Source organism: Aotus nancymaae, unplaced genomic scaffold (assembly GCF_030222135.1).
Source record: "Aotus nancymaae isolate 86718 unplaced genomic scaffold, 86718_ANA_hifiasm-v0.15.2.pri h1tg000029l, whole genome shotgun sequence".
In the NCBI taxonomy this organism is placed as follows: domain Eukaryota; kingdom Metazoa; phylum Chordata; class Mammalia; order Primates; family Aotidae; genus Aotus; species Aotus nancymaae.
Genome location: NW_026988442.1, coordinates 20,946,281 through 20,973,715, shown reverse-complemented (window position 1 = coordinate 20,973,715; position 27,435 = coordinate 20,946,281). Strand labels below are relative to the sequence as shown.

General features: G+C 56.8%; 2 protein-coding genes across 4 annotated transcripts; one reads left to right on the top strand and one right to left on the bottom strand.

Annotated features, from left to right (window-relative positions):
- Positions 1-2,087: 2,087 nt before the first annotated feature.
- Positions 2,088-7,884, top strand: EMILIN3 (elastin microfibril interfacer 3). Its single transcript, XM_012455002.3, has 3 exons — positions 2,088-2,826; positions 3,981-4,204; positions 4,467-7,884. Exons 1-3 carry the CDS (start codon positions 2,318-2,320, stop codon positions 6,251-6,253), a joined length of 2,520 nt encoding a protein of 839 aa, XP_012310425.2. The 5' UTR covers positions 2,088-2,317; the 3' UTR covers positions 6,254-7,884.
- LPIN3 (lipin 3) lies at positions 6,941-26,085 on the bottom strand. 3 transcript variants are annotated; one of them, XM_012455003.3, is made up of 20 exons: positions 25,905-26,085; positions 21,074-21,457; positions 19,437-19,532; positions 18,260-18,528; positions 17,990-18,073; positions 17,233-17,353; positions 16,720-17,065; positions 15,525-15,624; positions 15,226-15,386; positions 14,747-14,840; positions 14,578-14,647; positions 12,741-12,833; positions 12,615-12,658; positions 11,456-11,594; positions 10,300-10,448; positions 10,039-10,125; positions 9,457-9,594; positions 9,176-9,290; positions 8,984-9,087; positions 6,941-8,805 (listed from the first exon to the last, which is right to left on the bottom strand). In XM_012455003.3, exons 2-20 carry the CDS (start codon positions 21,251-21,253, stop codon positions 8,661-8,663), a joined length of 2,535 nt encoding a protein of 844 aa, XP_012310426.2. In that variant the 5' UTR covers positions 21,254-21,457; positions 25,905-26,085; the 3' UTR covers positions 6,941-8,660. The 3 variants fall into 3 exon arrangements, with proteins under 3 accessions (XP_012310426.2, XP_012310428.2, XP_064238509.1); XM_012455005.3 differs by having other exon boundaries at positions 17,990-18,070; XM_064382439.1 differs by having other exon boundaries at positions 25,954-26,085.
- Between the last annotated feature and the right edge of the window lie 1,350 nt (positions 26,086-27,435).

Here is a 27,435-nt window from a genome sequence, read left to right as displayed (position 1 = left end):
AACCACAGCCCTACCCAAAAGGTATTAATTCATATCTCAAGGTCAATCTGGAGAGAGGTCTCTCCAGGCAAGGCCCAGAGTTCTGTGCATTCTGCACACCTATCAGCTCCTGCGGCAAAGATACAGAAGGCTGTAACCACCTGTGCGGATGAGACAAGGCCTGGAAAAAGTGCCTTTCTGATGACAGAATCAGGATTCAAAGGCTCTGTGCAGGTTAGAGAGTTAGCGAGGTGGTATTGAATGAGGACGACTATAAAACCCAATTCTTGGGTTCCAAGAGTCAACTTCACAAGCAAAACGTGGAGGAAGCCTGGCTTCACAGCGGCAGTGCCTTGTGAGAAAGACCTGAAGATTAGATTTTCTTTGACCGGCCGGCTTAGAGCTTCAGTTGCGCTAAATGCACAGCACTCTTGACTGGACCGGAACCGGGATGGGTCTTTCGGGCTCGGTGCAGCCCATACCTAAGACAGAGAAGCAACACAGGCGCCTCCGGAGCAGCCAGGCCACCAGGCTAGTAGCTTGCAGAGGTTGCGGGTCAGGGGGAGGTAGGACGCCTCGGGAGAGGTCAGCGGAGTTATCAGACTAAGGGTCCCGCGCACCCCCAGACAATGATGGTGCCAGGAGGCAGAGCAAGCAAACAGGGATGATCTGGGTTCGATTCCAAAGAGGTGGCGGGGGAGGTGGTGCTGGTATGCCCCCAAACACAGCCAACTCGGCTCCAGAGCCTTGGAGAGCAGTCCCCGGGTTCACACGGGCTCTGAAGACACGCGTAGCCTGCGGGTGCGTGGCTCCCAGAGAGCCCACACCCAGGCTAGCCTCAGGGGTCGGCTTCTCTGCTTCCCGCCCTGTGCCCGCAGGCGACAGTCGTGGCTGGTGTGCTGGGGGCCTCCCAGGGCGCGGTGGCCTGCGCCCCTGCCACCCGGGGCCGCTCCCTTCGGAACCTCCCGTTTGCAGGCGGCCCCTCGGCAGTCCGCTCGGGGCTGGGGCAGGGGGCTGGCGGCGGCGGAGGGGGCTGGCGGCGGCGAGCGGCGCGGCCCCAAGTTTATGCTAATCCGCAAAGAGCCCGCCTCCTGCCTCCCCTCCGCGGCCCCAGCCGCGAGCAGCGCCGGCCACTCCGCGGGACGCCGCCGCCGCGAAGCGCCAGGCGGTCGGGCCAGCGAGCTGGGGGGCCGAGCCGGACCCCGGGACCCTCGGGGCAGGACCTGGGCCGACCAGCGGCGGGGGCGGCGCGGCGCTGCAGGCGGACACCAGGCGAGGGGCACCGCGAGGGGCCGGGCAGAGGCCCGGGGGCCGCGATGGGCCGCCGTAGCCTGCCGGTCTGGCTGTGCGCCGTCGCGGCGCTGCTCTCGGGGACGCAGGCCAAGGGCACCCCACTCCTGGCGCGGCCAGCGCCGCCCGGTGCCTCCCGCTACAGTCTCTACACGACGGGATGGCGCCCGCGGCTGCGCCCGGGGCCGCACAAGTAAGCGCGGGCGGGCGGCGGGCGGCGGGCGGGAAGAGGAAGAGATGGGCCCGCGCACGCCGCTGCTCCCACCTGCCCGCACCCGCGGGGGGCGTCGAGGCCCAGGACCCCCGAGGCCGCTGCACTGAGGGGGCGGACGCCCCACGCTCCGGGAGGTTATGGAGCTGGCGAGGAAAAAGAAGCCGAGGGGGCCTGGCGCGGCAGCTGGGATCCTGGCAGTGCCCGCGGAAACCTTTCCAGAGAAGTAACATTTTCCAGCTGCGCTGTGTGCAGCCTCCAGGCGAGTGGACCAGGTGGAGGGAGGGGAGGAAGGGCGGTCCACGCGCAGAGCGCTGGGGGTTCCCCCGCCCCGGGCCTTCACTCTCTCCCCTGCCCCACCAGGTAGGAGATGGAGCTGCGCGTCCGGGCTGCCGCTCGCCTCCCGCAGTCAGTCTGACCTGAGCAAGCCCGTGGTGGGCTGCAGAGCTAGTGCGGGCTCCTGGCTCCGGGCCCCTGCAATGGCACAGCCGTCCACAGTGGTCGGCTCATGCCAGGCAGCCACCTTTTCAGCCCTTGCGGCTCATGAAGGAGCCTGCTGCCCCCGCCTCAGCTTCTGGTGTTTCGTGAGCAGTGGCTTGCAAACTGGCCTCAGTTAAGTGGGCTAGAGGCTCTGCCTGGGGTGCTGGCTGAACTTGAATTCTAGCTGAATTTGAGAGCTGTTGTCGGAGGAAGAGTACCGACATTCAGTGGGCCTGGGTACATCAGAGCGAGCTTCCTGGAGGACTGCTCTGAGAGTGAGGGAACAGGACCAAAGGCAGGGGCTGCAAAACGACAAGGAGAGATGCATTTCCCAGGGAGTCAGGCAGGGGAGGACGGATGAGTCACGGTGCTCTCAAAGGAGTCACTAAGTGGGGGCTCAGAAGCCTCAAATGCCAAGATAAGCAGTTTGGGATCAGTGAAGGATGGGGGGTGTGGCAGAGCATTTGCGGGAGAATCCCTGCTGGCCTCTTCCCTAGGCAGAGGGCGGCAGCCAGATCAGGCTCCTGGTTCTGTATAGCGCTTAGCCCAGGGGCCACCCATCAGGGAGGCTGGAATCGGAGACCAGCAGTGGGGCTGGACCCCAGACCAAGGACCTTGGCTCCCAGGAGAAGAGACATGGGGGTCTGGTGCCCTGCTGAGGCCCACAGATGGAAGTGGGAGGGTAGGAGCCTCTGTGGGCCTGGCTCAGCCAGCTCTTCCAGGGATGCCATTTTCTCCTGTAGGGCCCTCTGTGCCTATGTGGTGCACAGGAACGTGACCTGTGTCCTACAGGAGGGAGCGGAGAGCTACGTAAAGGCTGAATACCGGCAGTGTGGATGGGGGCCCAAGTGCCCCGGGACAGTCACGTGAGTGCACTCCTCACCTACACACTTGGGATCCCCCGGCACAAGCACCAGTCCTGCTTTCAGCTGGGAGTAGCTGCCAACTCCACAGGGGCTCCTTGGCCTCCAGAAAGCCCACCTGAGCCCCCATACAAGCCAGCGTGGACCAAGGCCCCAGAAAGGAGGGTGCCAGGGAGGACCCCAGGGGTTTGGACCTGCAGCAGAGCATCACCTGCACTGACAGGAGCAGGCTTGGGTTGGAGCCTAGGAATCACAGAGTGACAAGGGGAGGGTTCCAGGGGCAGAGGCAGCACAAGGCTAGGAGAACGCGACAGAGGCAGAAGGTGAGGGGAGAGGAGAGGGCAAAGGGCCCCATAGGCAATGGGTCATACCACAGTGGGGCCTGGCCAGCCCGGGGAGGACTGTGGTGACCACGAGGAGGCAGGCCATGGGGCAGGGAGAGGAAGCCGGAGCCACAGAGCTGCATGTGAGGACCTGTGGGGCTGCATGCAGATGGGATGCACAGGTCTGTACTCGGAGAGGTTCACATGTGTGTCAGTTGGTGAACAGCTTCGTGGCTGAACAGGTGAGGACATGGACGCTCGTGGGCCTGCCTGCATCCTGGACCTTCCCTTCCCTGCTCACAATCAGAGGTGCCCATCCACCAGCCTCTCTGACCAGAGCCGAGGTCCCAGAGAGGAGTGGAAAAAACTAAGGGGAGCAGGTGGGAGCAAAGAGTGGCCCCCAGGGCAGTGAGGGGGCTGCCAGCCCCAGCTCCAGGGCAATGCCCCTCCCCGCCCACAGGGAGGGCTGGAGCTGTGTCTGAGTTCTCCGAGGTGCCACTGCAGCCTGAATGGAGTTTCTCATGGCAGCATGAGCTAGAGGGGGTCCAAGTGGTCTTGGGAGTGATGGGCAAAATTCCTGCTTCTCTCCAAGCTACCAGGATGGGTGGGACTTCTACCTGCATTCTTCCCTAACATGGCTGTGAGCTCCAGAAAGGCCTGCCCTTACCCTACCCCTGTCACCTTAAGCACAGAAAAATGAAAACCCTGAGGGTGGTTTGGAGGTGGGAGTCACCCAGCCTTATGCAAGTGTCTGGGGGCGGCCCTGAGTGCCAGCTAGGGGGAAGAGCACCGCCCTTAAGTGCAGGATCCCACCCTCTTGCCCTCCCCACCCAGGTACCGCACAGTGCTCAGACCCAAATACAAGGTTGGCTACAAGACAGTGACGGACCTTGCCTGGCGTTGCTGTCCTGGCTTCACTGGGGAACGCTGCCCTGAGCACCTCACGGACCATGGGACTGCCCCACCCCAGCTGGAGCCTGATCCTCAGATTCCCTCGGGGCAGCTGGGCCCAGGCCCCAGACCCCCTTCCTACAACAGAGCCGCCCCCAGCCCTCACGGTGAGTCTGCCCAAGGAGACCCTCCAAGGTGATCGGCTCAGTGGCAGCGGCAGGGAGGGGACTGACCCAGGCTGGCTGAGCTCCGGCAGGGATGGGGAGGGGGAACCCCCAGGCCCCACCTTCATCCCGCCATAAAGCCGAGGGAGTTATGCCCAGTGAAAAGGTAGGCTTAGAACAGAAAATCTCTCGCGTGGTCTGGCAGTATGACAAGCTGAGAGTGAGGCCAGTAATGCCCCTGGGGCCCTCGTCTCCTCTTTCCCAGGAAGGAAAGGCCCAGGGCTGTTTGGTGAGCGGCTGGAACGCCTGGAGGGTGATGTCCAGCGCCTGGCACAGACATATGGTATCCTCAGTGGCCTCGTGGCCAGCCACGGGGACCCCAACAGGATGACTGGTGGCCCCAGGGCTCCTGCTGCCCCTGTGGGCTTTGGGGTCATCCCTGAAGGGCTTGCAGACCCAGGAGACAGAGACAGAGGGCTGCTGACACCTCCCTTGGACGAGATCCTAAGCAAGGTGACAGAGGTGAGCAACACTCTTCGGACCAAGGTGCAGCTTCTGGACAAGGTGCATGGGCTGGCGCTTGGCCATGAGGCCCACCTGCAACGGCTGCGGGAAGCCCCACCATCCCCGCTCACCTCCCTGACCCTGCTGGAGGAGTATGTGGACCAACGGCTGCACCGACTCTGGGGGAGCCTGCTGGATGGCTTTGAGCAGAAGCTGCAAGGCGTCCAGAGTGAGTGCGACCTGCGGGTGCAGGAGGTCCGGCGCCAGTGTGAGGAGGGTCAGGCTGCCAGCAGGAGGTTGCACCAGAGCCTCGATGGCCGGGAGCTGGCCCTGCGTCGGGAGCTGTCACAGCTGGGCAACCAGCTGCAGGGCCTGAGTGTGGCTGGCAGGGGCAGCTGCTGTGGCCAGCTAACCTTGATCAATGCCCGTATGGATGGCCTTGAGAGGACCCTGCAGGCAGTCACTGAGACCCAAAGGGGCCCCGGCGCCGCGGCTGGGGATGAGCTGACAAGGCTGTCTGCTGCCATGCTCGAAGGAGGTGTGGATGGGCTGCTTGACGGTCTGGAGACACTCAATGGGACAGAGGGTGGAGCAAGAGGGTGCTGTCTGAGGTTGGAGATGGGGGGGTGGGGAGTGGGCGGCTTCGGGACTATGCTGGAAGAGCGCATGCAGAGCCTCGAGGAGCGCCTGGCGACATTGGCTGGGGAGCTAAGCCATGACAGCGCCCCTCCGGGCAGGTCAGCTCGGCCCCTGGTGCAGACAGAGCTAGCCGTGCTGGAACAACGGTTGCTTTCACTGGAGACTTCTTGCACCCCCAGCACCACCTCAGCCATCCTGGACAACCTCGTGGCAGAGGTAAAGGCCTGGCAGAGCCAGAGCGAGGCCCTCCTACACCAGGTGGCCAGCCACGCAGCACTACTCCAGAAGCTCAATGGCACCGTGGCTGAGGTCCAGGGACAGCTGGCGGAAGGGACAGGCAGCTCACTCCAAGGCGAGATCACTCTGCTCAAGGTTAATCTGAACTCAGTGAGCAAGTCACTCACGGGCCTCAGTGACTCTGTCAGCCAGTACTCTGATGCCTTCTTGGCGGCCAACACGTCCCTGGACGAGCGGGAACGCAAGGTGGAAGCCGAGGTCCATGCCATCCAGGAGCAGGTCAGCAGCCAAGGCTCCAGGCTTCAGGCCGGCCACAGGCAGGTCCTGAACCTGCGGGGGGAACTGGAGCAACTCAAGGCTGGTATGGCCAAGGTGGCCAGTGGGCTGAGCCGCTGCCAGGACACAGCCCAGGAACTTCAGCACACAGTGAGCCACTTTGACCAGCGGGTGGCACAAGTGGAGGGTGCGTGCAGGAGGCTGAGCCTGCTGGCTGCGGGCCTGGACAGCTTGCCCACTGAGCCACTGAGGCCCAGAGGGGGCCTGTGGAGCCATGTGGACCAGCTGAATCGCACGCTGGCCCAGCACACGCAGGACATCGCCCGCCTCCGGGATGACCTACTGGACTGCCGGGCCCAGCTGGCTGAGCAGGCGCGGCCAGGGAAAGGCAACTAGACAGGCTGGCCAGGACCTAACCCCTAGATACCACCAACTCGGGGACCATCACCCCAGAGCCCAGCCTTATCCAGCAGCGCTTTCCAGTCACCCCTGGCAGCCCAAATGGCACTAAGGAGGCCACTGGGTGAATGGTCTTGGTCTAGCTCCATGTGGCTATTCCAGCCACCAAAACCCATGCTCTCAGTGTTGCACAAACTGGACAATTCTGGACAGTGGTCAAGGCAAGGATGTCGTGCTTGAAGACCAGGGCGGACTTGAGAGAGTTCACTTTCACTGTCTGCAGATCAGTGTCTGGGCAACCAGCTGCAGAGCCTGAGCGTGGCTGGCAGGAGCAGCTGCTATGGCCAACTGGCCTTGATCAATGTATGGACGGCCTTGAGAGGACCCTGCAGTCAGCACCAGCATCAGCAACTATGCAAAGACCTATAGACCCGCAGCCAGTGGCCTGTCCACATCGCCCTGTGCCCACAAGCAACAGTCCACAGTCCTTGGTGGCTTCTATTCCCTGTCCCCTCAGCTTCTCCCCGCAGCCATCAGGACTAGGTTTGTGCTGGAAGGTCATGCCCGCTGGACTGTCCTCACACCTGGCAGCTTCACGGATGCTGTATCTGAACCAAGGACCAGTGGCTGCCAGACTTTTCTGGCTCCTCACGAGTCCTTCAGGACAGAACAGAAGCACAAAGACTCAGCCAAGAGTTCTCTTTATTCCTTTGGATCCTCCCCCAAGGTGAGGGCTTAGGCAGCTGTAGAACCCCAGGAAAGAACAGAATCCAGGCAATCTGTTTAGAGACCCTCACCCCAAATTTAACCTTTTTCTTTCCTTCCCCTAAGATGTTTCCAGAGCCCTCTGGGGCCCACACTGTCTTTCTTCCACTTGGGGCTGGGGAAATCCTTCCCGTGAAGTCAGGGCATTTCTCAAGAAAGTGACCTAAATGCAAAGTCAGGGCATTTCTCTAGAAAGTGACCTAAATGAGGCCAGGCCCTCAGAAGGAGCCCCCAGCTGGTGGAAAGGGGCTCCAGGTCTTGCTTTTCACACCCCTTCAAAACCCCATCCTCCCAGGATGTTCACAAAAGGTGAGAAATTCAGGTATGATATTACTAATGGACAACTTGAAAACTCATATTCCTCAGGCCTATGCAGTTCCCAGAGACTGACACCCATCTCTGCTGAGGCTCTGGCCTCAGTTTCCCCCACAGCAACATGGGCCCCACTGTGCTGTTCTTCAGGTCCCCACAGCCTTCTGGTTCCTGGACGTTCGGTATTCTGCCCTCCATGCTGGTACTGTTGGAGGAGGGCAGGCTTTGGATTAAAGCTTTTAGCCAGTCTAAAGCTACTTTCTTCAAAGACAGTGGGAGGAGAGGCTGCTGGGGGCATTAGCTCTGTTTCCCACAGCTCCTTAGGCAAGCGCTTACCCAGCAGCTGTGAGCCCTGAGCTGGCCAGCAGAGGCTGGGGGAGGACTGTCAGGCCAACAGCTACCTGCCCCGGCTGGGTTTGGGACTGAGTCGTTAAGGGAGATCTGGAGAGAAGCAGCAGCATCAGCCAGATGGGGAGCAGGCCAAGCGGGAGCCACACTCCCTCAGCCTGCAGGTGTGGGTGTGTGTCATGTGCTGAGATGCCAGGGCACCAGCAAGGGGGATGCATTGGCAGTGATGTCTGGCTTCAGGGGCTACAGTCCTGGCTCCCTGACAAGGGGTGGGGAGAGCAGCGTGTCCTTCCAGAGGCTACTCCACATTCCCACTGCTGCCACCAACCCTTCACTGAGGCCTCCCTCTTCTCTCTGTCCTATCAAGAGTTACAGCAAGGTTCCAGGTTGACAGGGACAGAGATATCAAAGGCATAGAGAATCCTGTAAGGAGGCTGGGAGTGGTGGCTGACGCCTGTAATCCCAGCACTTTGGCAGGTGGAGGTAGGCAGATCACTTGAGGTCAGGAGTTCGAGACCAGCCTGGCCAACATAGTGAAAACCATCTCTACTAAAAACACAAAAATTAGCTGGGTGTGGTAGTACATGCCTGTAATCCCAGCTACTTGGGAGGCTGAGGTAGGTGAATCACTTGAACCCAGAGGCAGAGGTTGCAGTAAGCTGAGATCGTGCCACTGCACTCCAGCCTGGACAACAGAGCAAGATCCGGTCTCAGAAAAGAAAAAAAAAAAAAAAAGAGGGAAACCTACAAGGGCCCAGATGACAAACTAATTGCCCCAGGCAAGTGCCACACTGACGCCTGGAGCAGCTGCAGCTCAGCTGGCAGAGACAGTACACAGGACCAGGAAGATGGGGGGATCTTTCCAGCTGTCCCCTTCAGTGGGTTTGCCCCATGGCACTCCAGCTCCCACCCTCTTATACCCCAGGACACCTAGTGAGTGCTGGGCCAGGCCAGGGAGGAGGGGCCAGCCAGGACAGGTTCAGTCCAGGGTATCAAGGTCCACAGCAGGCAGTGGCTCCCTCCAGTAGCAGAAGTTACTGTATTCAGGGTTGATTAGGTCTGTGCTGGGGCCTCGGGCCACAGGTGGGAAGAAGAGCTCGACCACCTCGCCAAGCCTCTCATACCTACAGGCAGAATGGGGCCAGCATTGAGCCTGAGCTGCCACCAAACTATGGCCCCCGCCATGGGAGCCCAGGGTAAGGGACATACTCCCTGGTGACAGGTGAGCTTGGGGCCCAGGGAGAAGCCAGGGCAGGGGGGCGTGGCAGGGCATGGGGAACATGTGGCAGGGTTTGGCCTCACGTGGATTTGTGGTTCTTTATGAGCTCCTGGGTGAGCTCTCCCCGGGGGTTCACTGTGAAGATGCGGGACTCAGGTAGGCCCACCTGCCGGTAGGCAAAGACATCCTGTGGGAGACGAGGAGGAGCCCGTGGAACAGAGGCCAGCAGGGAGCTGGGGAGAGGTGGCTCAGCAGAGGGGAGGGGACACACTCACGTTGGGCCTGTTCCCAAAGGCAGCATAGAAGGGCTGTCCGTGGGGCAGAAACAGCTGCTGGATGTCACTCAGGCAGGCGACCTTGAACACCTCTGGCTTCTTCTCAATCACCTCTCTAGGGTGGCCAGAGCCACAGCAGGGATGGGGGCCAAAGTGGGGAAGAAGCCAGAGGGGATGGCAGGCTCAGGTGACAGGGGAGTCTGACCCCACCCTCCTTGTCACCTGAGAGCTAAGCTTGCCCTGGCAGCGGGCCATGGGCTTGTATGTGTAGGGGTGGTTACCTGTGGAGGGCGGAGAAGAGGCTGCTGGGAGACAGGAGGATGAGGCCCTGGGGGAGGCTACAGCTCTGCAGGTACCCCTTGGTGAGGTTCGCCATGCCGATGGCCCGCGCCGAGCAGTACAGGAACTTGTACCCATTTCTGAGAGTAGGGGACAGGGTGGCATAGAACCATCAGACACCAGCCAGCCCCATCTGTTTCCTTGGCTTCAGCCTGCCCAGCCCAACTGTGGGGCTCTGAGGTTCCAACCTTTGCAGGGAGGGGACATGGGGAGAACGGCCAGGTCTAAGGGAGAAGCCCTCAGCAGTGGACTCAGCTGGACCTGCACAGAGTCCTGAGGCCTGGGTGGAGCAGATGGAGAGGGCCTCCCCTCTGGCCTGAGGCCAGTAGGTGGGCCCTGATCCCAGAACATAGCCCTGGGGGATGAGCCTTTCACAGAACTGTGGGCCATTAGAGAGGTCTCAGCACTCCAGGCACCTGCCCTGGCTGCCTCCCTTGTGGGCCCTGCTGGTCCCAAGATGTCCTGTCCTGTTGCTCCCTCTCTAGAGCTGGGGACCCTGCCTCAGTCCCAGCCCAGGCACTCACAGGTAGATTTTGCGATAGAGACTGGTGATGCCCTGGTGTGTCCAGTCTTTCCCCAGCTGGGGCAGGATGTGGCCCAGAGCATCCGACCTAGAACCAGAGTGGAAGGGTCACTCCAAGGCAGCTCCACATGGCCCAGCTCCAGCCTCAGGAAGGACCACCAGGAAGGGAAGGCCCCCTCACTGTCCTCACCACACCCAGCACAGACGGAGGCGAGTCCGAAGCCCCTCTCCCCTCCCCTTCCCACGACCAGCTGGGCCTCACTTGGTGATGGTGCCGTCGATGTCAGAGATGACCACCTTGTCGTCCCATTTCCACAGGTAGATGGTGGCCCTGCAGCGGCAGGTGCCCTGGTACTGAGTGGTCACGCTGAAGACCACATCATTGGCACCTTCTTGCAGGTTCAGGCACCGCTGAAGCCAGACAAAGGGGGGTGCGTTGTGATCGAGCACAGCAGGCACTGCCTACCTGTCCCCTTACCCCGTGGCCTCTGATCCCCTCGGGCCTCTCATTCTCCTCTTCCTCCCAGCTCAGAGACTCTGGGATTCATCAGAGATAGCCACACACAGACACATCCATGTGGGCAGAGGGTGGCCGTGCTGATCAGGGCCCTGTCCAGTGCAGGCCACAGGAGCCCTAGCCTCCCTTCACTCCCCTTTGAGATGTAACTCACAGACAAAGTTGCATCCGTGACTCCCTGCCCAAGATTCCCAGGCCAGCCCCAAGGCTGGGGCTGCTCTTGGCAGGGAGACACACCCCTCCATAGATGGGGGTCCTGTGGGGATCTCCATAGGAAGCCCCTCCCTGGGGCTAGGGTACCTGAGTCGACATTGCTCTAAGGAAACGTCTAACCCTGTACTCGGTCCATGGAGAAGGATTAGGGCTGCTCCCCACCAAAGCCTGAGTTGAGTGTGAGCTCCAGGGTACCAGACAGATGGCAGCTGCCTTGTACTGGCTGGTCAGCCCCTCCTGCACACCTCCCTGACCATGGAGCCACACCCATGAAGAAAACATGTTCTTATTCTAGGAGTCACCAGTTACTGAGCTTAGAGAAGATGTGACTTAGGGCTGAGAGTTGCCAGAATCTGAGGGGCTGTCATCAGCATTTGATTCTTTTTAGTGTTGCTTCCAAGGGCTGACCCAGAGCCTGCTGGTTCACTACAGGTAGATTATCTCAGGAGGACCTAAGAGACAGCTTTCCCAGTGTCTGACAGACAAATGGGCTGGCATGTGAAGAAGTGAGTGTCCTGCCCTTGGAAGTATTCAAGTGGAGGCCATCAGGGAGGCTCCCAAAGGGATAAATTCTGGCCTTTGGTGAAGACATGGTTCCCTGGAGCCATTTCTCAACGGGATCCTGAGGAACTCTAAAACAGAATTAGCTCAGCCCCTCCCCAGCTCCACACAGACAACGCACACTTACGATCTGATCGGAGGAGAGGCGGAGGGACTTCTTGTAGGTAGGAGTGGAGACTGGAGTGGAGGGTGGCAGGGAGGGGATCTCGAGGATCACAGGGCTGTCTGGGGCGTCGTCATCACTGCTCAGGACTTCTGTCTTCTCCCTGTGGACAGCACTGGCTCTCAGGCCATCTCCTCTAGCCAAAGGGCCTTCACTTCCAGGAGATGCCAAGAGGAGCCTGGGCCTGTCCCCGCCACACCAGGGCCTACAGGGTAGCAGTGATCCCTCCCTCTAGGCTCCACCCATGTGGAGTGGTGGCAGACACAGGGGTACAGGCTGGCAGTCTCCACCCAGCCAGGTGACAGCAGAGGAGGCTGAGACCCAGGGCTGCCAGCCCTCATCGCTTGCCTTGGAGATATTTACCTGAAATACCTAAAGTATATCTCCGAGCTTATTCCCAACCCCACCTGCTTTAGCTTCAGTCAGGCCATCCTTAGCTACCTTCCAGCCAGCCTCAGGCAGCTGGGTCACTTCAGAGATGAAAAAAGGAAACAAAGTCAGCTGGCTTATGTGGGCTGGGAGAGAGAGGCCCTGCTCCTCCTTAATAGGGATCCCCTTGTCTGGGCCAGGAGCCTGAGCACCTGTGCCAGCTCTGCCATTTCCTGGTTGTGGGCCAGGAAATGCGTCTCCAGGCCAGGCCATTTCTCAGGAAAAAGAAAAGGTATAGAAGTGCTTGCGGGGCCATGTGCGGCGGCTCACACCTGTAATTCCAGCACTTTGGGAGGCCAAGGTGGGTGGATCACCTGAGGTCAGGAGTTCAAGACCAGCCTGGCCAACAGGGTGAAACCCAATCTCTACTAGAAATACAAAAAATTAGCCGAGCATGGTGGCATATGCCTGAACTCCAGCTACTTGGGAGGCTGAGGCACGAGAATCTCTTGAACCAGGGAGGCAGAGGTTGTAGTGAGGCGAGATTGTGCCACTGCACTCTAAAGCCTGGGTGACAAAGTGAGATTCCATCTCAGAAAAAAAAAAAAAGAGAGAGAGAAGTGCTTGGTGCTCGAGGAATGTCAAAGAAAACCCACACTGGAGACAGGGTGCTGGCTCCTCCCTGCTGCCCCGCAACCCAGGGCCGTCTTTCCCAGGCTCCCACTGCAGAGCCCCAGACAGGGGTCTCACTCACCCCTGCTGCTCCTCAGCTGCAGTCTTCTCCCTCTGGGCACTGTGCTGTGGAAGGAACATCCATTAGTGAACCCTACCTCCCGCCCTGTGCCGGCCCTGGCCCTGCCCCTCAACCATGACCATCCACCTCCTCGGCCAGGAAGTCACTGCGTTGCCAGGAAAACCACCATCGTCCACCCTTCCGAGGCATCTTCTCCTTCTCCAGCTTGTCCATGGTGCTCTGTGGGCAGATGAAAGCCATGCAGTGTTTCCAGTACCACATAAACCTCCTACCTTATGCTGTTCTTAGGACCCTCCCCTCATGAGCCCAGAGTCTGGGCCAACCCTACAGCAAGGTGCTGTCAACGTCTGGAGGCCAAGGAAGCATCCTCACCTCCATCCTGGGGTTCCAAGCAATGACTCAGGTGAGCTATGCTCAAAAGACCATGGGCTATTCCTGCCCCCAGCCCCACCTCAGCCCTGACCCCTAGCTCTAACCTAGCCTCAGTCTGGTCTCCAAATCTTGTGGATCCATTCCCCTACTAGAGTAGCTAAAGGCAATGCTTTGGGAGTTTCTCAAGATCTGGTACTCCCTGCATGCTGCAACCAAGTGGCAGCAGGAAGAACAATCACTAGCCAGCACTCTCCTTAACCGCCAAGGCTGCCCCAGGCAACCTCGCAGGGTCGATGATCCTATCCCACAAACAGCCCGCTTTTCTGTATGTTACCATCACTGTCTGGTTGGGGCAGTTGACCTTGTGAAAAAACGCGGATTAGATCTATGCTATTATAGATAACCCCGTGTCCCCATCCTACAGACGCAGAGTGGAGAACCCAAGTCAGGGGGATGTGGGCTTGGGCTGGGAACAGCCACAGGACCATCCTGAGCTGGGAACAGGCTGGTGGGGCGGGGGTCTCTCAGGGGCCTCAAGCGGTGGGTCTGTCTGGGTAAGGTGAGGAGATCCAAGCAGAGAAGGGACCCTCTTCCTTCCCACAGACTCTGGGTCCTAGCTCAGACCCTGCACCAGCCAGAGGATGAAGCTGTCATACAATGGCAGTGACAGCTGTCAACATCTGCCAGTGATGCTTTTTGGACAAGCGGAGAACAACAGGCCACGCCAGGTCAGGGTGGTGCTTTGGATCGCTCCCAGAGGGCCAGGTGCAGGTTGGCACAGGCTGGCACTGCCCAGGAGGGCAACATCCTCCATGAGTAGGAGAAGGTGGCTGGGAAGACCAGGGAAGAGGTTCTGGGAAGCAGTAAAGAGGCTGGGTATTCCTTCATTCTTTTCCCACTCTGGGCATTACACACGCTGTTCCCCATCCCTGGCCAGCTCAAGGTCCACCATCCTTTACTCTGACCAGTGGGCACTTGCTTATCAAAACCCCTTGCCTCCAAGCACTACACACCTCTCCTTCCCAGCACTCAGGGCTGAATTATATTCATCTTTGGTTAACTTTGTCTTCCTTCAGGAGCAGGGATAATTTTGTTTCATTTATTCCTGACTGTCCCCAGCCTAGGCCTGGCACATAGTAGGTACTCAAGAAATATGTGTAGATAAAGAAAGTAAGCACCCTTCAGCCCAGCCTGGAGGAATAGTCTGCAGGCAAGGTGAAGGGTGCAACTTCCATTTCCCAAACCCATATTTCAGATCCAAAGTCCTCCCCATATTTCAGATGCAAAGGCTTCCTGCTAAAGACATGCCTTGTTTAAGCACCTGTTGGATTTTTCTCCCCCCTCGTTTGTCCTGAGCTCCTCTGAAGTCAAGTTTAAATCCAACAGGATTCACCCATGGCCAGAAAACCAGGGAAGGGTAGGGCAAGACTTCAGGGATCTGTGTTGCCTCTCCCAGAGTGGGTCTTGCAGCCAGCCAGCTCCTGGCCCCCAGGCCCATTTCTCCTCGCCCTTCACTTCCTTGCCAAGGGTCTCCCTGCCCCGAGGCTATGGCTGCTTTCCTCAGCACGGGCAGTGGTGTTCTAACCATTACCTTGGGCAAGCTTTTCTGGAAGGCTTGCAGAGAGAGGATCATGGGGGCAGCCACAGCCCAGTTATAATGCCTAGAGAGACAGAACAGGGCATCAGGGCTGCAGCAGCTGCAGGGTCGTGGAGAGGGGGATGACTCTCCAGCCACCAACATCCCCAGCCCTGGGACTTACTTCCCATTGATTTTCACCACTAGGTTTGGGTCATCCAAAAGACCGGGGTTTTTGGTGAGGTCCTGGTAGGAGACGCTGTGCTGGTTGAATTTCTCTGGGCACAGAGGCAGAGAGTGAGGGGTGAAGCTGGCACGTCCCAGGTGACCCGCTGCCTCAGCCACCTAGTGCTCCCCACTCTGCTCCTCACCTCTGTTGGTTGGCTCTGTAGCCTGGCAGGGCTCCTCCCTACCTATGGTTTGTGAACCTGTTCCCACCCCAGGATTCACAGGATAACTCTCAACTTAGCATCAAGCATTTGCTTCATGGGGACTTGGGAATGTCCAGCCCCTGCTGGCGGAGTGTGGGCTGCATGGGACAGAGAGCTGTAGGGAAGCCCAGCCTCCCACCTCTACCGCCCCACCCTCGAGGTCTTCCCTGCCCTCCCCATTCCCGGGCTCATCACCAATCCTCAGAAGGCCTTGGGCCATAGTCAAGCATACCTGGGGAGATGTCCTGGCTCTCAGCCAGTCCACCACAGAGTGACAGTGCTATTGTCTTCACTGTGTCCGGAGTGGGTTCAGGTTCGTGTTCAGGGTTGGGGTCCCTCAGGGGCTTCTGGTTGCTGGGTTCACTCCATCTTCTGGTCCCCAGCCCAGAGTCACTGTGAGCAAAGGGGCCAACATGACATGGATACAAGAAGGGTGGGAGATGGGTCCTCCCTCCTCCCAGGCCCTTGATAGTGGACCCTTGGCCCCAGGAGCCCAGACCCAAGACACCCTGGCATCCAGAACCCAGGCACCTCTGGGGGAAGTAAAGCGCTGCATTCTCAGAGTCCAGGGAGGGCAAGTCGTCCAGGTAGATGTCACTGGGGCCCAGGTGCTGGCTTCTCTTTGGGGAGCCTGAGGGTGGAAGAGAGGATACCTGTAGAGCTGACGTGCTCAGCAGTGTGAGCAGGAAGTGCCCTCTTACTTTGAATTCCCTAAGCCAGTGCTGCCCAGCAGAACCACCTGCAGTGACACAAATGTCCCATGTCTGCACTGTCCGATAGGCTGGCTGCTAGCCACATGTGGCTACTGAGCACACTTAAAATGTGATCACAGTGTGACAGAGAAGTGGAATTCTATATTTGAATTTCAATTAATTTAATTTTTATTTTTATTTATCTGTCATCTAGGCTGGAGTGCAGGGGTGTGATCATAGCTTACTGCAGCCTCGAACTCCTGGGCTCAAGTGATCCTCCTGCCTCAGCCTCCTCGGTAGCTGGGACTACAGGCACATGCCACCATGCCTGACTAGTCAAAAAACAAATTTTTTTTGGTAGAGGTGGGTTCTCACTACACTGCCTAGGCTTGATCTTGAACTCCTCAAGCAATCTTCCCACCTCAGCCTCCCAAAGTGCTGGGATCACAGGAATAAGCCACCTCACTGGCCCTAATTTGATTTTAAATAGCCACATATAGCCAGTGGCTACCGATTTGGACAGCACAAGCCTCGTGCTTTCCCAGCACTCTTAGATAAACCTAAGCTAGCGAGCTGGAGCTGAGTCTGCTCATCTCTCCGACTTCCTGTCCCAACCATCTCCCACTTCTCACTCCAGGCACACTAGCTGCCTTCCGTTTCTGGACATGACGCTTCTCTCGAGCCTTACAGCCCTGGCACACACTGTTCCCTCTGCCTAGAATTCCCTTCCTCTGCTCCTCGCTTGGCTGAATCTTCATTACCCATGTCTCAGCTTCAACATCACCTGCTCGGAGGGGCCTTTTCTGACCACCTGGTTTAAACAGCTCCCATCCCAACCAGTGACTATGCCCGTGGCAGGCCCTTCCACACGTGCAGCCTCCATCTCCCACGCTGCACTGTGAGCCTCATGAGGCTGGTGCCAAGCACGGCACCTGGCACACAGCAGGTGCTCAAAATGTACTTGAAGTCCCAGCACCCACCCAGGGGACAGGGTGAGGACAGGGAAGCAGTGGGAGGGACCCAGCATCATTCACCTTTCCCCCTGGAGACCCTCTCTGACTGCCTGGTGGGAACTGGATCCTCCAGAGTGGCCCAGCTCCATGACTTGGAGGCAGGAGGGAGGCCCACATCCCCAGAGCTCTGAGTCTTGGTTTTCTCTGTCTCTGGGGTGTGGAGAGGGGGGCCCACTAGAGTGGGATCTTCTGTGTCAAGCTGAAGCAGGTCAGGACCAGCCTCTGTTTGCAGGATTGGGTGTTCCAAAGGGTCCACGCTGCCAGCCACAGATGTAGAGGGAGTGCTGGGTCTTCCCCGAGGAGGAGAGGTTGCCCCGGCTCTGCCATCAAGGACCATTGAGGACTTGGGCTGCTCAGCTCTGGCCACCTTCAGTGGAACAAATGGAGGAAGATGGGGGCCAGGGCAGGGCCTGCCATCCATGTCCCACAAAGCCTTGGGGGAGGTGGCCCGAGTTTCAGTCCCTTCAACCCTGACCCATGGGGGCCACAGAGCCCCTGAAAGGCAGGGACTGGGGTTGATACAGAGGGACTCACCTTAGGCAGCCTCCCCCAGGCCCACTGCATGTGGGACTCGGCTCTCAGGGGACTGGGCTCCAGGGTCCGCACCTCCAGCTCTGAGTCACTCTTAGGGGATGTTAGCTCACCTGCTGAGAGGCTGCAGGAAACAAATTCAGAGGCCCTGAGCCTGCCTACCCATCTCCCCTGCTGCCCACCCCAGCCAGTGAAAAAAAAATATGTGCAACTCATATTTATGCCTGTGCTGAATCCAGAATATATAAGGAACATATAAAGATCATACATAAATATATGAAGAACTGCTAATCAACAATAAGAAGACAATCCAGTCAGGAGAAGGACTGAGGGATGGAGGGATGGAGGGACGGAGGAAGGGAGGGAGAAGGCAAAGAAGGAAGGAAGGAAGGAGAAGAAGAATAAAGAAGAAAGGAAGGCAGCCAAGTTGTGGCTGGATTGCCTAATGGGCATAGGGTTTCCATTTGGGGGATGGAATGTTCTGGAACTGGATAGTGCTGATGGTCCTTCAACACGTGAATGTACTTAATGCCACTGAATTGTATACTTTTAAATAGTTAAAATGGTAAATTTATGTTATGTATATTTTACCGCAATAAAAAAAATTCAGTAATAGACTTGAACTCTTTACAAAGGAGAACTACAAATGGCTGGTAAACACATTAAATGAGTTCTGTGTCATTAGTCATCAGGAAAAATGCAAATTGAAACCTGAGACCTTAATCTGGAGTCCCGGCCTGCAGCCCATCTGGACTCTCACCTGGCCTGGGGGGACCACTCGCCATCGGAGTAGGGGTAGATGTCTTCGGGTTTCGGCGATGACTTCTCTTCCAACTGGACACTGCTGAGGGGCCACAAGGAAATGGTCACTGATCGGGCAGGACGCCCCAGGCAGGTATGTAATTCTGGTGAGGTGAAGCAACTACTGCCCAGAGAGGTCAAGGCCCTTGCCCAAAGTCACACAGCATGAGGAGAGGAAATAGCACTTGATCCCCCAAACTGGGGTTCAAGTCCCTTGGTCCTTACACACCCTGAGGGCTCTGGCCTCTGATTTTCCAGCAGGGACAGCTCACTCTCAGCACCTGCCTCCAGTTCTTCTGAACTAGAATCAGTTGCCACTGCATCCTCCTTCTGCTTGGGCTTCCTCCTGCGACGCCTCTTCCTCCGCCCAGTGGAGGCCGTGCCCGCCATGACGAGGCCCTCAGGCTCGCTGGCAGTGCCCAGCTGGGAGTCTGAGGGGAAGCCAGACAGACCCCCCCAAGGGATGGGTGAGGTGCAGAGGCGGGCAGGCACGTGTTCCTGTGGAACAGACCAAGAGCTGAGTTGGGGGGCTGCCCTCACCACAGTCATCCTGAGCCTTGCCTGGGTCACAGCCCTGGAGTGAGCTCATTTAGGGTCAGGAAAACAGCCTCATAGCTCCCTAACAGAGCCACCCACCACCCTGGCAGGCCAGGCAGAGATCTTGGCATCAGCCTCTGACCTCCTCCTCTACCCAAGTCTATTACATCAGACATCTACTTCTCCTTTAAGACTCAGCCAGATGTCTCCTCCTCTAGGAAGGAGCCTTGGCCATCCCTCTCCCAGTTCCAACGTCCCTCACTGCAGTGACCAAATAGTTCATCATCCATTGTTTACATGTCCAGCTTCCAGACCAGTCTTGAACTATCTTTGAAGGCAGGGGTCACCCCTCATCTGAGTCTGTTGCACGGTGTCTGGCATCCGGTAGGGACTCAAAGTTTTTCAAGTTCAGTTTCAGCTCCTCTGTTGGCTTCTGCTGGGCCCTGCCTCCCCTGTGTGAACACCCGCCACTTACACACTTCTAGTTTCTAGCTGCACGAAGCTGGCACCAGACCCGGGAAAAGCCAGATGTTATGCTTTCCAGCCCCCTTCTTCAGCTCCCGCCTCCTCTCCAAGCTGCCCGGGGAAGGCCTCCTTTTCATCCCATAGGGGCCCAGCTCAGGGGTCTAGTCTTCTGAGAAACCCTCCCCAACTTCCCAGTAAGTAGAGTCAGCTGGTACCCTGGCCCCTTCCTCTGGGCATATCATGTGTGCCAGAGGCCAGCCCCAGCTGACACCCCTGCCTCAGATCTCCGCTGGTGGGGTGCTCCCCAGGAAGGGCAAAGATGGTGACAAATCCCAAGGCTCCCCTGAGAGGAGACACAGGGAAGGGACGGGCAGGCCAGGTACTATTAGGAGGGCCACACTCACCTCATCGCTCTCCAGCTCCTGGACAAAGAAGGCCTCCCCACTGTCCCCAAGCTTCATGTGCAAGTCCACAGGCTCCCCATTGATCTCAATGTCTACCTGCAAATGGAGAGCGGTGGCAGGGACATGGGCCTTCATGTCCATGCTTCAGAGCACTGGCCTCCCGGCTGGTCGTCCAGTGGCTCCTCGCTGCCCCAAGCGCCATCCTTGCTGGGGTTCCCTCCCTCTGGACCTCAAGTGACTCGCTGCTTCCCACAATGGGGGGCTCGGCCACACCTCCCCTTCCTCAGAGAGGCCTTCGCTGAGCTCGCTACCCATCTCCCCCTCACTCACACTGCCCCATTGTCTGGGCCTGATCACACTTGTCATTGTCTCGCTCTTCTTGTGTATGGCCTGGCTTCCACATTCCTCCCTCTCCCACACCCTCAAGAATAAGGACGTGATCTCTCTTATGATTGCTGTGTCCCCAGACCCCAGGTTACTGACCACGTGAACAATGGTGAGAATTTCAGCATACTGGCCCTTTGTGGAGTGTTTTCTGTAGATTATCTCATTTAATCTTGGCAACAACCCCTTGCAGTAGCTCCTATAATTGCCTCTACTTTATAGTTGAGGAAACTGAGGCTTGGGGGGTTTAAGTAATTATCTGGGAGGCAGCCTCACAGCAAGTGAGCCTATGAAGCCAAAAAGGCTGGGTCTGCAAGGCAAGCTACTAGCCTTTTAGATATACTGTTTCCTATAGGCTACGCTTTCCTATTAGGATTCTGGGAACGTCACATTTGCCTCAGTGTGAATCTTGATTCACACACTAGACATTGCTGCTAACAAAAATCTCTGCTGTGCTCACCTGAGCCCAGTGAAGGTGCAATGGATTTATTTAATTTAATTTATTTATTTATGAGACGTTTCACTCTTGTCGCCCAGGCTGGAGCGCAATGGAGCAATCTTGGCTCACTGCAATCTCTGCCTTCTGGGTTCAAACGATTCTCTTGCCTCAGCCTCCCAAGTGGCTGGGATTACAGGAGCCCGGCACCATACCCAGCTAATTTTTGTATTTTTAGTAGAGATGGGGTTTCTCCATGTTTGTCAGGCTGGTCTCAAACTCCTGACTTCAGGTGATCCACTCGCCTCGACCTCCCAAAGTGCAGGGATTACAGGCATGAGCCACCATGCCCGGCTGAAGTGTATTTATTTATTAAGAGAGAGAAACTAACTTTTGAGTGTTACTACATATCTGGCCCTGAGAGAGCATTATCAGTTGCTAGTGACTTGTTCCACCAGCATCATTAGGCAGATAAAATCATGTCCATTTGTGAAAGTAAAGTAACTGGGCTCAGAGACATGAAGTGACTTACCAAGAACACACAGGTACAGTCTTGGTAAGCTGAGCCAGGTCTGATGGCCCCAGCACTGGGATGAGCCCTACTGATCTGTTTCCATGAGAAGCTGTGAACCCTCCCAGACCCAAACCCCCAAATCTACTCAAAAACCTTCAAAGAAAGTACAAACGAAGGGAAGCCTGTCCAGAGGAAAGATCCCCACCTAGGGGAGGTCCCAGGGCCTGTCCTGGGACTGTAGTGGCTGCCCTGGCTTAAAAAGCCCACCCTGCAGTGGCCACCTCAGCCAGCCTGAGTACTCACCACCTTCTCCCGTGACCGCAGGACACCCAGCTTCCCAAAACGCACGTGGAAGGGTGAGCACCGGAACGAGCCATCCACCTGCTTTACCACCAGCACGTCAATGCTGCCGCTCAGCGTGGCTGGGTTCAGGCCCCGGTACAGCTCCTTCATCGTTTCCAACACTCGCCCCACGTAATTCATGGTTGGTGCTCGGTGACTTGCACAAAGTCTGCTCCAGCCCCTCCACAAGAAGCTCCTGCAGCCTGACCACCTAGACCCCCAGGTGGCAGCAGCCGTGCGATGGGAGGTGCACCCGTAGACGTAGGTCTAACCCTAGCTTGCCCACTGCCCTGCCAAGGGACCTCTAGGCAGCTGCCTCCCTTCTCCAAATGCCGATCTCCACATCTGTAAAATAGGGCGTAGGTAAGACAATATCCAGTTGCTTTGTGCCTCTAAATGCTATGACTAATGATAATGACCAGTGTTCAGTGGGCATAGCTCATTTAATCTTCACAACAATCCTGTGAGGCTGGCTGAGCTGGTATCATTATTTCTGTTTACAGATGAGCCAGCAGAGGCTCAGAGAGGTGGAGTAACCTGCCCAGAGCCTCCTAACTATGAAGGACAGAACCTGAGATCTGAACCCAGGTTTGTGTGGTTCCACTGGGATGATCCAACCATGAAAACAGGAGGGGATGGGCAGAGGCGGCAGCCTCATTAGATAGCAGGCCCAGGGCCGTGCTGGAGAATGGGCGACTATGCTAACGAGTGCTCTTCTCTTCCCAGTAAGTGGGAAGGAAGGAGCCTCCATTTTCCTTCTGAGAAATGGGCTCAGCTGTCTTTCTGCCTCCTGGTCCTGGGAGTTGGAAGGTGTCTTGCTGGGCTGTTGTAGTTGATTTATGGGGGACCAGATGTGGGAGCACCCCAGGCATTCAAGGCTTTATTCAGCCCCATTCCTGGGGTCAGATGCTCAAGGCAGAGCATCCCCTATAGCTGGGGGCTTAAGGCCCCAAACTACAAATTCCTTCCCCGTTTCTGTGGTGGAAAGCCTGTCCATGCACAGCCTGACCCCACAGTGTCCAGGCTGTAGTTCTCAGACCCCAACTTCAGTCCTAACCCCAGCTCCTCAAACCAGGGCTCGGCTGACTAGGCCCTCAGAACCCACAATCAGACCTTGGCCTTGCCCCAGCCAGACTGGTCTCTCCAGCTTTCCCACACCAGGCAGGGATGGGTAAGTCCAGAGCAGGAGTCTGAGGCGGCCTCAGAGAAAAGCCAGGGCTATGATGACAGCCACCTCCAAGTTGACACAGTGCCTGCCCCACCAGCTTCAGCTCATCACCCCTGCCCTGCTGGCCAGTCCAGTGGCTGGCTGCCCCTCTGCCTGCCAAGACCCAGACCATCCCATCTCCACAGGGCACTTGCTTCTCTCAGACCCTGGGTCAGAACCCCTGAAGGACAGCCTGACATGCAAGACCACTTAGCAAAGAAGCTAAGTGACTTACCCAAGGTTAAGTGACTATTCAAGCTCTATTAAGCTGACAGGACATAGAAGGGGTACAGGGAGGGGAGAGAAGGAATGATGACTCATTTCCAGCTCTCTTGACTCTAGAGCATGGTCTCCTTCCACTCCATGGTTCCAAACCACCCTAGAGTTGGCTGCAGAGAGGGTAGCACAGCCCATGGCCACTTCTGCACAGCTCTGCAATGCCCTGCACTCAAAATGTGGTCCATGCACCAGCAACATCAGCATCAGCATCACCTGGGAGGTTGTTAGAAACAGAAACTTGGGCCTAACTCAGCCTTACTGAATCAGCATCTGCATCTTTTTTTTTTTTTTTTGAGACAGGGTCTCACTCTGTCACCCAGGCTGGTGTGAAGTGGCACCAAAATGGCTCACTGTGGCCTCAACCTCCCAGGCTCAAGTGATCCTCCTGCCTCAGCCTCCTGAGTAGCTAGGACTACAGGCATGCACCACCATGCCTGCCTGGCTAAGTTTTAGATTTCTTTTGTAGAGATAGGTTCTCACTGTGTTGCCCACATTGGTCTCAAACTCCTGGACTCACATGATCCTCCTGCCTTGGCCTCCCAAAATGCTGGGACTACAGGCATGAGCCATTATGCCTGGCCTAGCACCTGCATTTTAACAGGATGCCCAGGTGATTCCTGCAGCCTTTCGTGTGTTTGAAAGGAACGGCTTTTGTGTTCCCAGTCCACAGCCTACCCTTGGAAGAGCCTGAATGACAAGAACCCCGCCCCCACAGCATTTCTCAGATAATGCCCACATCCTGCCCATCCTGGGACATCAGATGAAGCAGTGGGTTCTCTCGGTCCGTGTCAGTGCTTCACAAACGTAAGACACAATAAGAATTGCTAAAGTGCAAATGGGATGAAATGCAAATTCTTCAGACCCCTAACCTGTCACTCAAATTCAAGTTTATCTGCAAAGCGCCTGCCATGTGCTAGATGGGACATTTCCTCTTTGGTTTCTCCCTACCTAATACCAGGTCTGGGGAGATAGAGTGGTGACAGACACTTGGTGCACAGACCTCTAAACCACTGTGCCCAGGAAAAGCAGAAAGGACTCCAGAGGCTTCCAGGAATTAAGGAGCAAGCATGGGGAGGAGCAGAGCCAGGGTAAGGCAAAGGTCTGTCCAGCTGGAGGCCTGAGCCTGAGCTCTCTGCCCTAATAAGCCCTAGTGCAGTTTGTCAGCTTTGGCATTATTGCCTTTTGGGGCCAGATAATTCTTTGCCAGGGGGTGGGTGGATGCACTGTAGGACATTAAGCAGCATCCCTGGCCTCTGCCCATTAGATGCCAGTAGCACTTCATCCCCTGGAATTCCAGGCTGTGACAGCCAAATCATCTCCAGACATTTTTAAATGTCCCCTGAGGGACAAAATTGCCTCCAGCTGAGAACCACTGATCTAGTAGAAAAAGCAGAATAGCAGAAATGGCACCCAGGGTCCTACTCAGATCCAGCCCTGGAGTATGCTCAGGCAAGTAACTGACTGGCCTTGATTTCCCCTTCTATGAACCAAGGACTCAGTTTTTTAGACTCATCTCAGCTCTAATGTCATGGGAGTCCAGAATTCTTTCCTCTCTCTGTTCCTCCTGCTTCACCAATGGATGCCCCCACATCTGCCTGCTAGGCATTTTGGGGTCCTCCTGTGAGCCTGACCTCTGTCTGCACCCATTCCTTTAGGCACCCCCTTTTCTCAGGACTCAGCTCTTCCTCCTTGGTCTTTTCCAGAGAGAGAAGAGCTCTGCTTGGCTCCTCTAAACTAACATGTTTAAAATCAGCTACTTCATCTCCCCACACCTCCCAGGAAGCTGAATGCCCCTTAGGACTAATTGCTACCCCTCCCTCACTAGCCTTCTGAATCCTCTCCCCTAATTTCCTGTTCATCCAGCCCCTCCTTTCTCCAGCTGTCCTAGGTTAAGGCTTTATTACCAGGTGCCCAGATCATGAGTGGCCACAGGACATTAGGAGAAAAGGCACGAGATTGTCTGGGTGCTGATCCCCACTCTGCCATTTGTGAGCTGTGACTATGGGCAAGTAACTTCATCTCTCTGAGCCTCAGTCTCAGCCTCTGAAATAGGAGTAACATCAGGTGCATGTGAATAACTAATGAGAGACTTCGTGTAAAGCCCTGGAATGCAGTAAAAGCCTGTATGTGACATCTATCAGCAGCAGCATCATGACAGCCCCACTCATGCAGGCTGGTCCTGTGGGCACTGCAGGTCATACTCTGATGGACTGCCCCTGCCAGCAGTTGAGCATTTGGACTTCTTAACTTGGCATTCAATGCCCTGCTCAATGGTGGTGCCACTATTTGCAAAATGAGCATGTGAGCTCCAGGCAGGCCTGGAGGTCTCAGACCCCACTATGGGGATATTCACAAGCCTTCCATGCTAGACTACAACTCCAGCACAGGGAAGCCAGAGCAAGCTTCCCTAGGACTGAGCTCTCAGCCCTCCTGGCTCCCAGATTTGGGTGAATGAAGGGTGTGGCTCTCCACCGAGGACCAGAGGGAGCAGGAGAGTAAGTACTCCTATTCCCCCAATATAGAGAAAGCACCACCCAGCCCCCAACAGCTAAAGCATCTGACCTGCTCAGTCTCAAGGCAAGCAGGGCAAGGGCTAGATACTGTTTTGCAACTGAGGACACTGGGTACCAGAGAAAGTGGCTGTCCTGGCAGGGCACGGTGGCTTACACCTGTAATCCTATCAATTTGGGAGGCTAATGGGTCGGATCAGAAGGTCAGGAGTTCAAGACCAGCCTGGCCAATATGGTGAAATCCTCATCTCTACCAAAAATGCAAAAATTAGCCAGGTGTGGTGGTTGGCGCCTGTAGTCCCAGCTACTCAGGAGGCTGAGGTGGAGAGTCACTTGAACCCAGGAGGTGGAGGTTGCAGTGAGCGGAGATCATGCCACTGCACTCCAGCCTGGGCGACAGAACGAGACTCCGTCTCAAAAAAAAAAAAGAAAGGAAGGAAGGAAGGAAGGAAAAAAGAAAGAAAGAAAGAGAGAAAGAGAGAGAGAAAGAAAGAAAAGTGGCTGTCCTCCCCAAGGTCACACAGTCAGGCTGGGGTAAACCTGGGCCAGCCTCCCCTGGGAAGTTTAGTCGTCTTCTCTCCAGACTCTGCATTCTGGGTGTCCAGGGGGCCTGCAACCACTGGGCCAAGGAGACAGGGACAAAATGAGGCCGGCCCCTCCACCCGTGTCCCCATCTTATGGCTAGCGGTGGACTCAGGCCCGCGGACAGGAAGGAAGGAAGGACTGTCATACGGCAGAATAGATGGGCAGGGGAGGGGAGAGGGTCATCTTTTCCCCGGCCTGAGTTGGGCCCTACCTGGGGAGCTGCCCACTGGAGCTCCTGGACTCAGAGCCGCCGCCTCTACCTGTGTGCACAGGTTCCACAGGTGTCTTCGGCCCGCGCTCACTTGGCGCTTCCGGGTTCTCTAAAACATGGTGAGATCACGACTCCATTCCTTCCACGATCCTGGTGCGGCCTCCACAGGCCCCGAACTGCCCAGGCTCCACCCCCTGGAAAGACCCCGCCCCCGCTCTGATCCACGCCCAGGGCGCCCTTTAGCCCCTGAGGCGGGGGCGGGGCCACACTTCAGGCCCCACCCACAGGCCCCAAGTCCTGGAAGGACTGTCCCTGTGCCGCCGCCTCCCCCACCTCCAGAAAAGTGTGGATTTCCCAACTGGGCGGACCTAGTTCCTCCCAGATTTGCTTCCAGCTTGCTGTGTGATCTTGGGTGAATTCCTTCCCCAATCTGAGCCCACTTCCTGTTTTGTCAAGGAGGAAAGCCGCCTTGCAGGGTTTTCGAGATGACATGAAATGACTTTGTGCGGCGCCTGGCGCTCAGATGTCCCCTCCTGGGGGCAGCTTTTCCCGAACTCTCCCGTGTCCCCAAGACTGGACAGCCCCTCTCGTCGTCTGTTCGCATAGCCCACAGTTGTAATTTCATATTTGCTTGAAAGACTACTTGATAATGTCAGGGTCTTCATTCAAATTTGAACTCTGAGAGCAGGTCATGTACATCCTTACACCCCAGCTCTCATCAGTACATTGCCTGACAAACAGCAGGCGCTTCATAAATGCCCGCTCCTTCATTCCATCCCTGGGACGTTCTGATCGAGCGGCAGCGGACTCAATACCTCCACTGGCCAGCAGAGGGCAGGCGGTGATCAGCCTTGTCGCCCAGCCGCGCTCCCTCCCGGCCTGCAGGCGTTGCGGGAGGGGGCAGGTGAACCCAGGTGCGCCGAGATGCTCGGAAAGTCTTTTCATTCTCGCGCCTTGAGCGAGGCCTGGGCCGGGAACGGCTTTTTCCTCTTGGATCTGTGGTTCGCGGCTTTCCTGGACCAAAGACCTTTCGGACACCCTATGGTCCCTGCAAAGAAGCTGCTCTGAGAAGGACATAGAGATGAAGTAGTTTGTTCTAAAAGAGAGAGGGCACTGAAGAAAGGGTTAGCAGAGCGGCAAGGGCGACGAGACAGGCTTAGAAATGACTGGGCGGTGAGGAGTAGAGGTAGCTGCCATTATTGACTCAAAGTGACAGAACCTGTTTGGAAGTGACTGGCCTCAGTTGTCTTCATTTTGGCAGAAGTCATAGAGTATCAGTCCTGATCCCAGGTAGTGTGTGACTGCTATCTCAGAAGAGCCCTGTTGGGAGCAGAGCTATGTCAAAGTGGCCAGGAGGGCAGCATCATGCATACCATTTTCTGTAACATTAGGAAATCCCTGGAGGGAGCCTGAGAAGGAAGGAAAGAGAGGTCACAGGTTGGGGCTACAGATGCCAAAGTCAATATACCTCTTGGAGCCTCAATTTCATCTGCAAAGGTGGTGATAAAAGATACCTTGCAGGATTCTATTG

What these genes read in the sequence shown, in the direction of transcription:
- LPIN3 (XM_012455003.3), bottom strand. Translation starts at nt 21,253, where the DNA reads ATGAATTACGTGGGGCGAGTGTTGGAAACGATGAAGGAGCTGTACCGG. An exon ending in GAGCCAGGACATCTCCCCAG is followed by an intron (nt 14,841 to 15,225) that starts GTATGCTTGACT and finishes CTCTGTGCCCAG; the next exon opens with AGAAATTCAACCAGCACAGC. An exon ending in GTGACTTCCTGGCCGAGGAG is followed by an intron (nt 12,659 to 12,740) that starts GTGGATGGTCAT and finishes TTCCTTCCACAG; the next exon opens with CACAGTGCCCAGAGGGAGAA.
- EMILIN3 (XM_012455002.3), top strand. Translation starts at nt 2,318, where the DNA reads ATGAGTCACGGTGCTCTCAAAGGAGTCACTAAGTGGGGGCTCAGAAGC. An exon ending in AAGTGCCCCGGGACAGTCAC is followed by an intron (nt 2,827 to 3,980) that starts GTGAGTGCACTC and finishes CTCCCCACCCAG; the next exon opens with GTACCGCACAGTGCTCAGAC. An exon ending in AGCCGCCCCCAGCCCTCACG is followed by an intron (nt 4,205 to 4,466) that starts GTGAGTCTGCCC and finishes CCTCTTTCCCAG; the next exon opens with GAAGGAAAGGCCCAGGGCTG.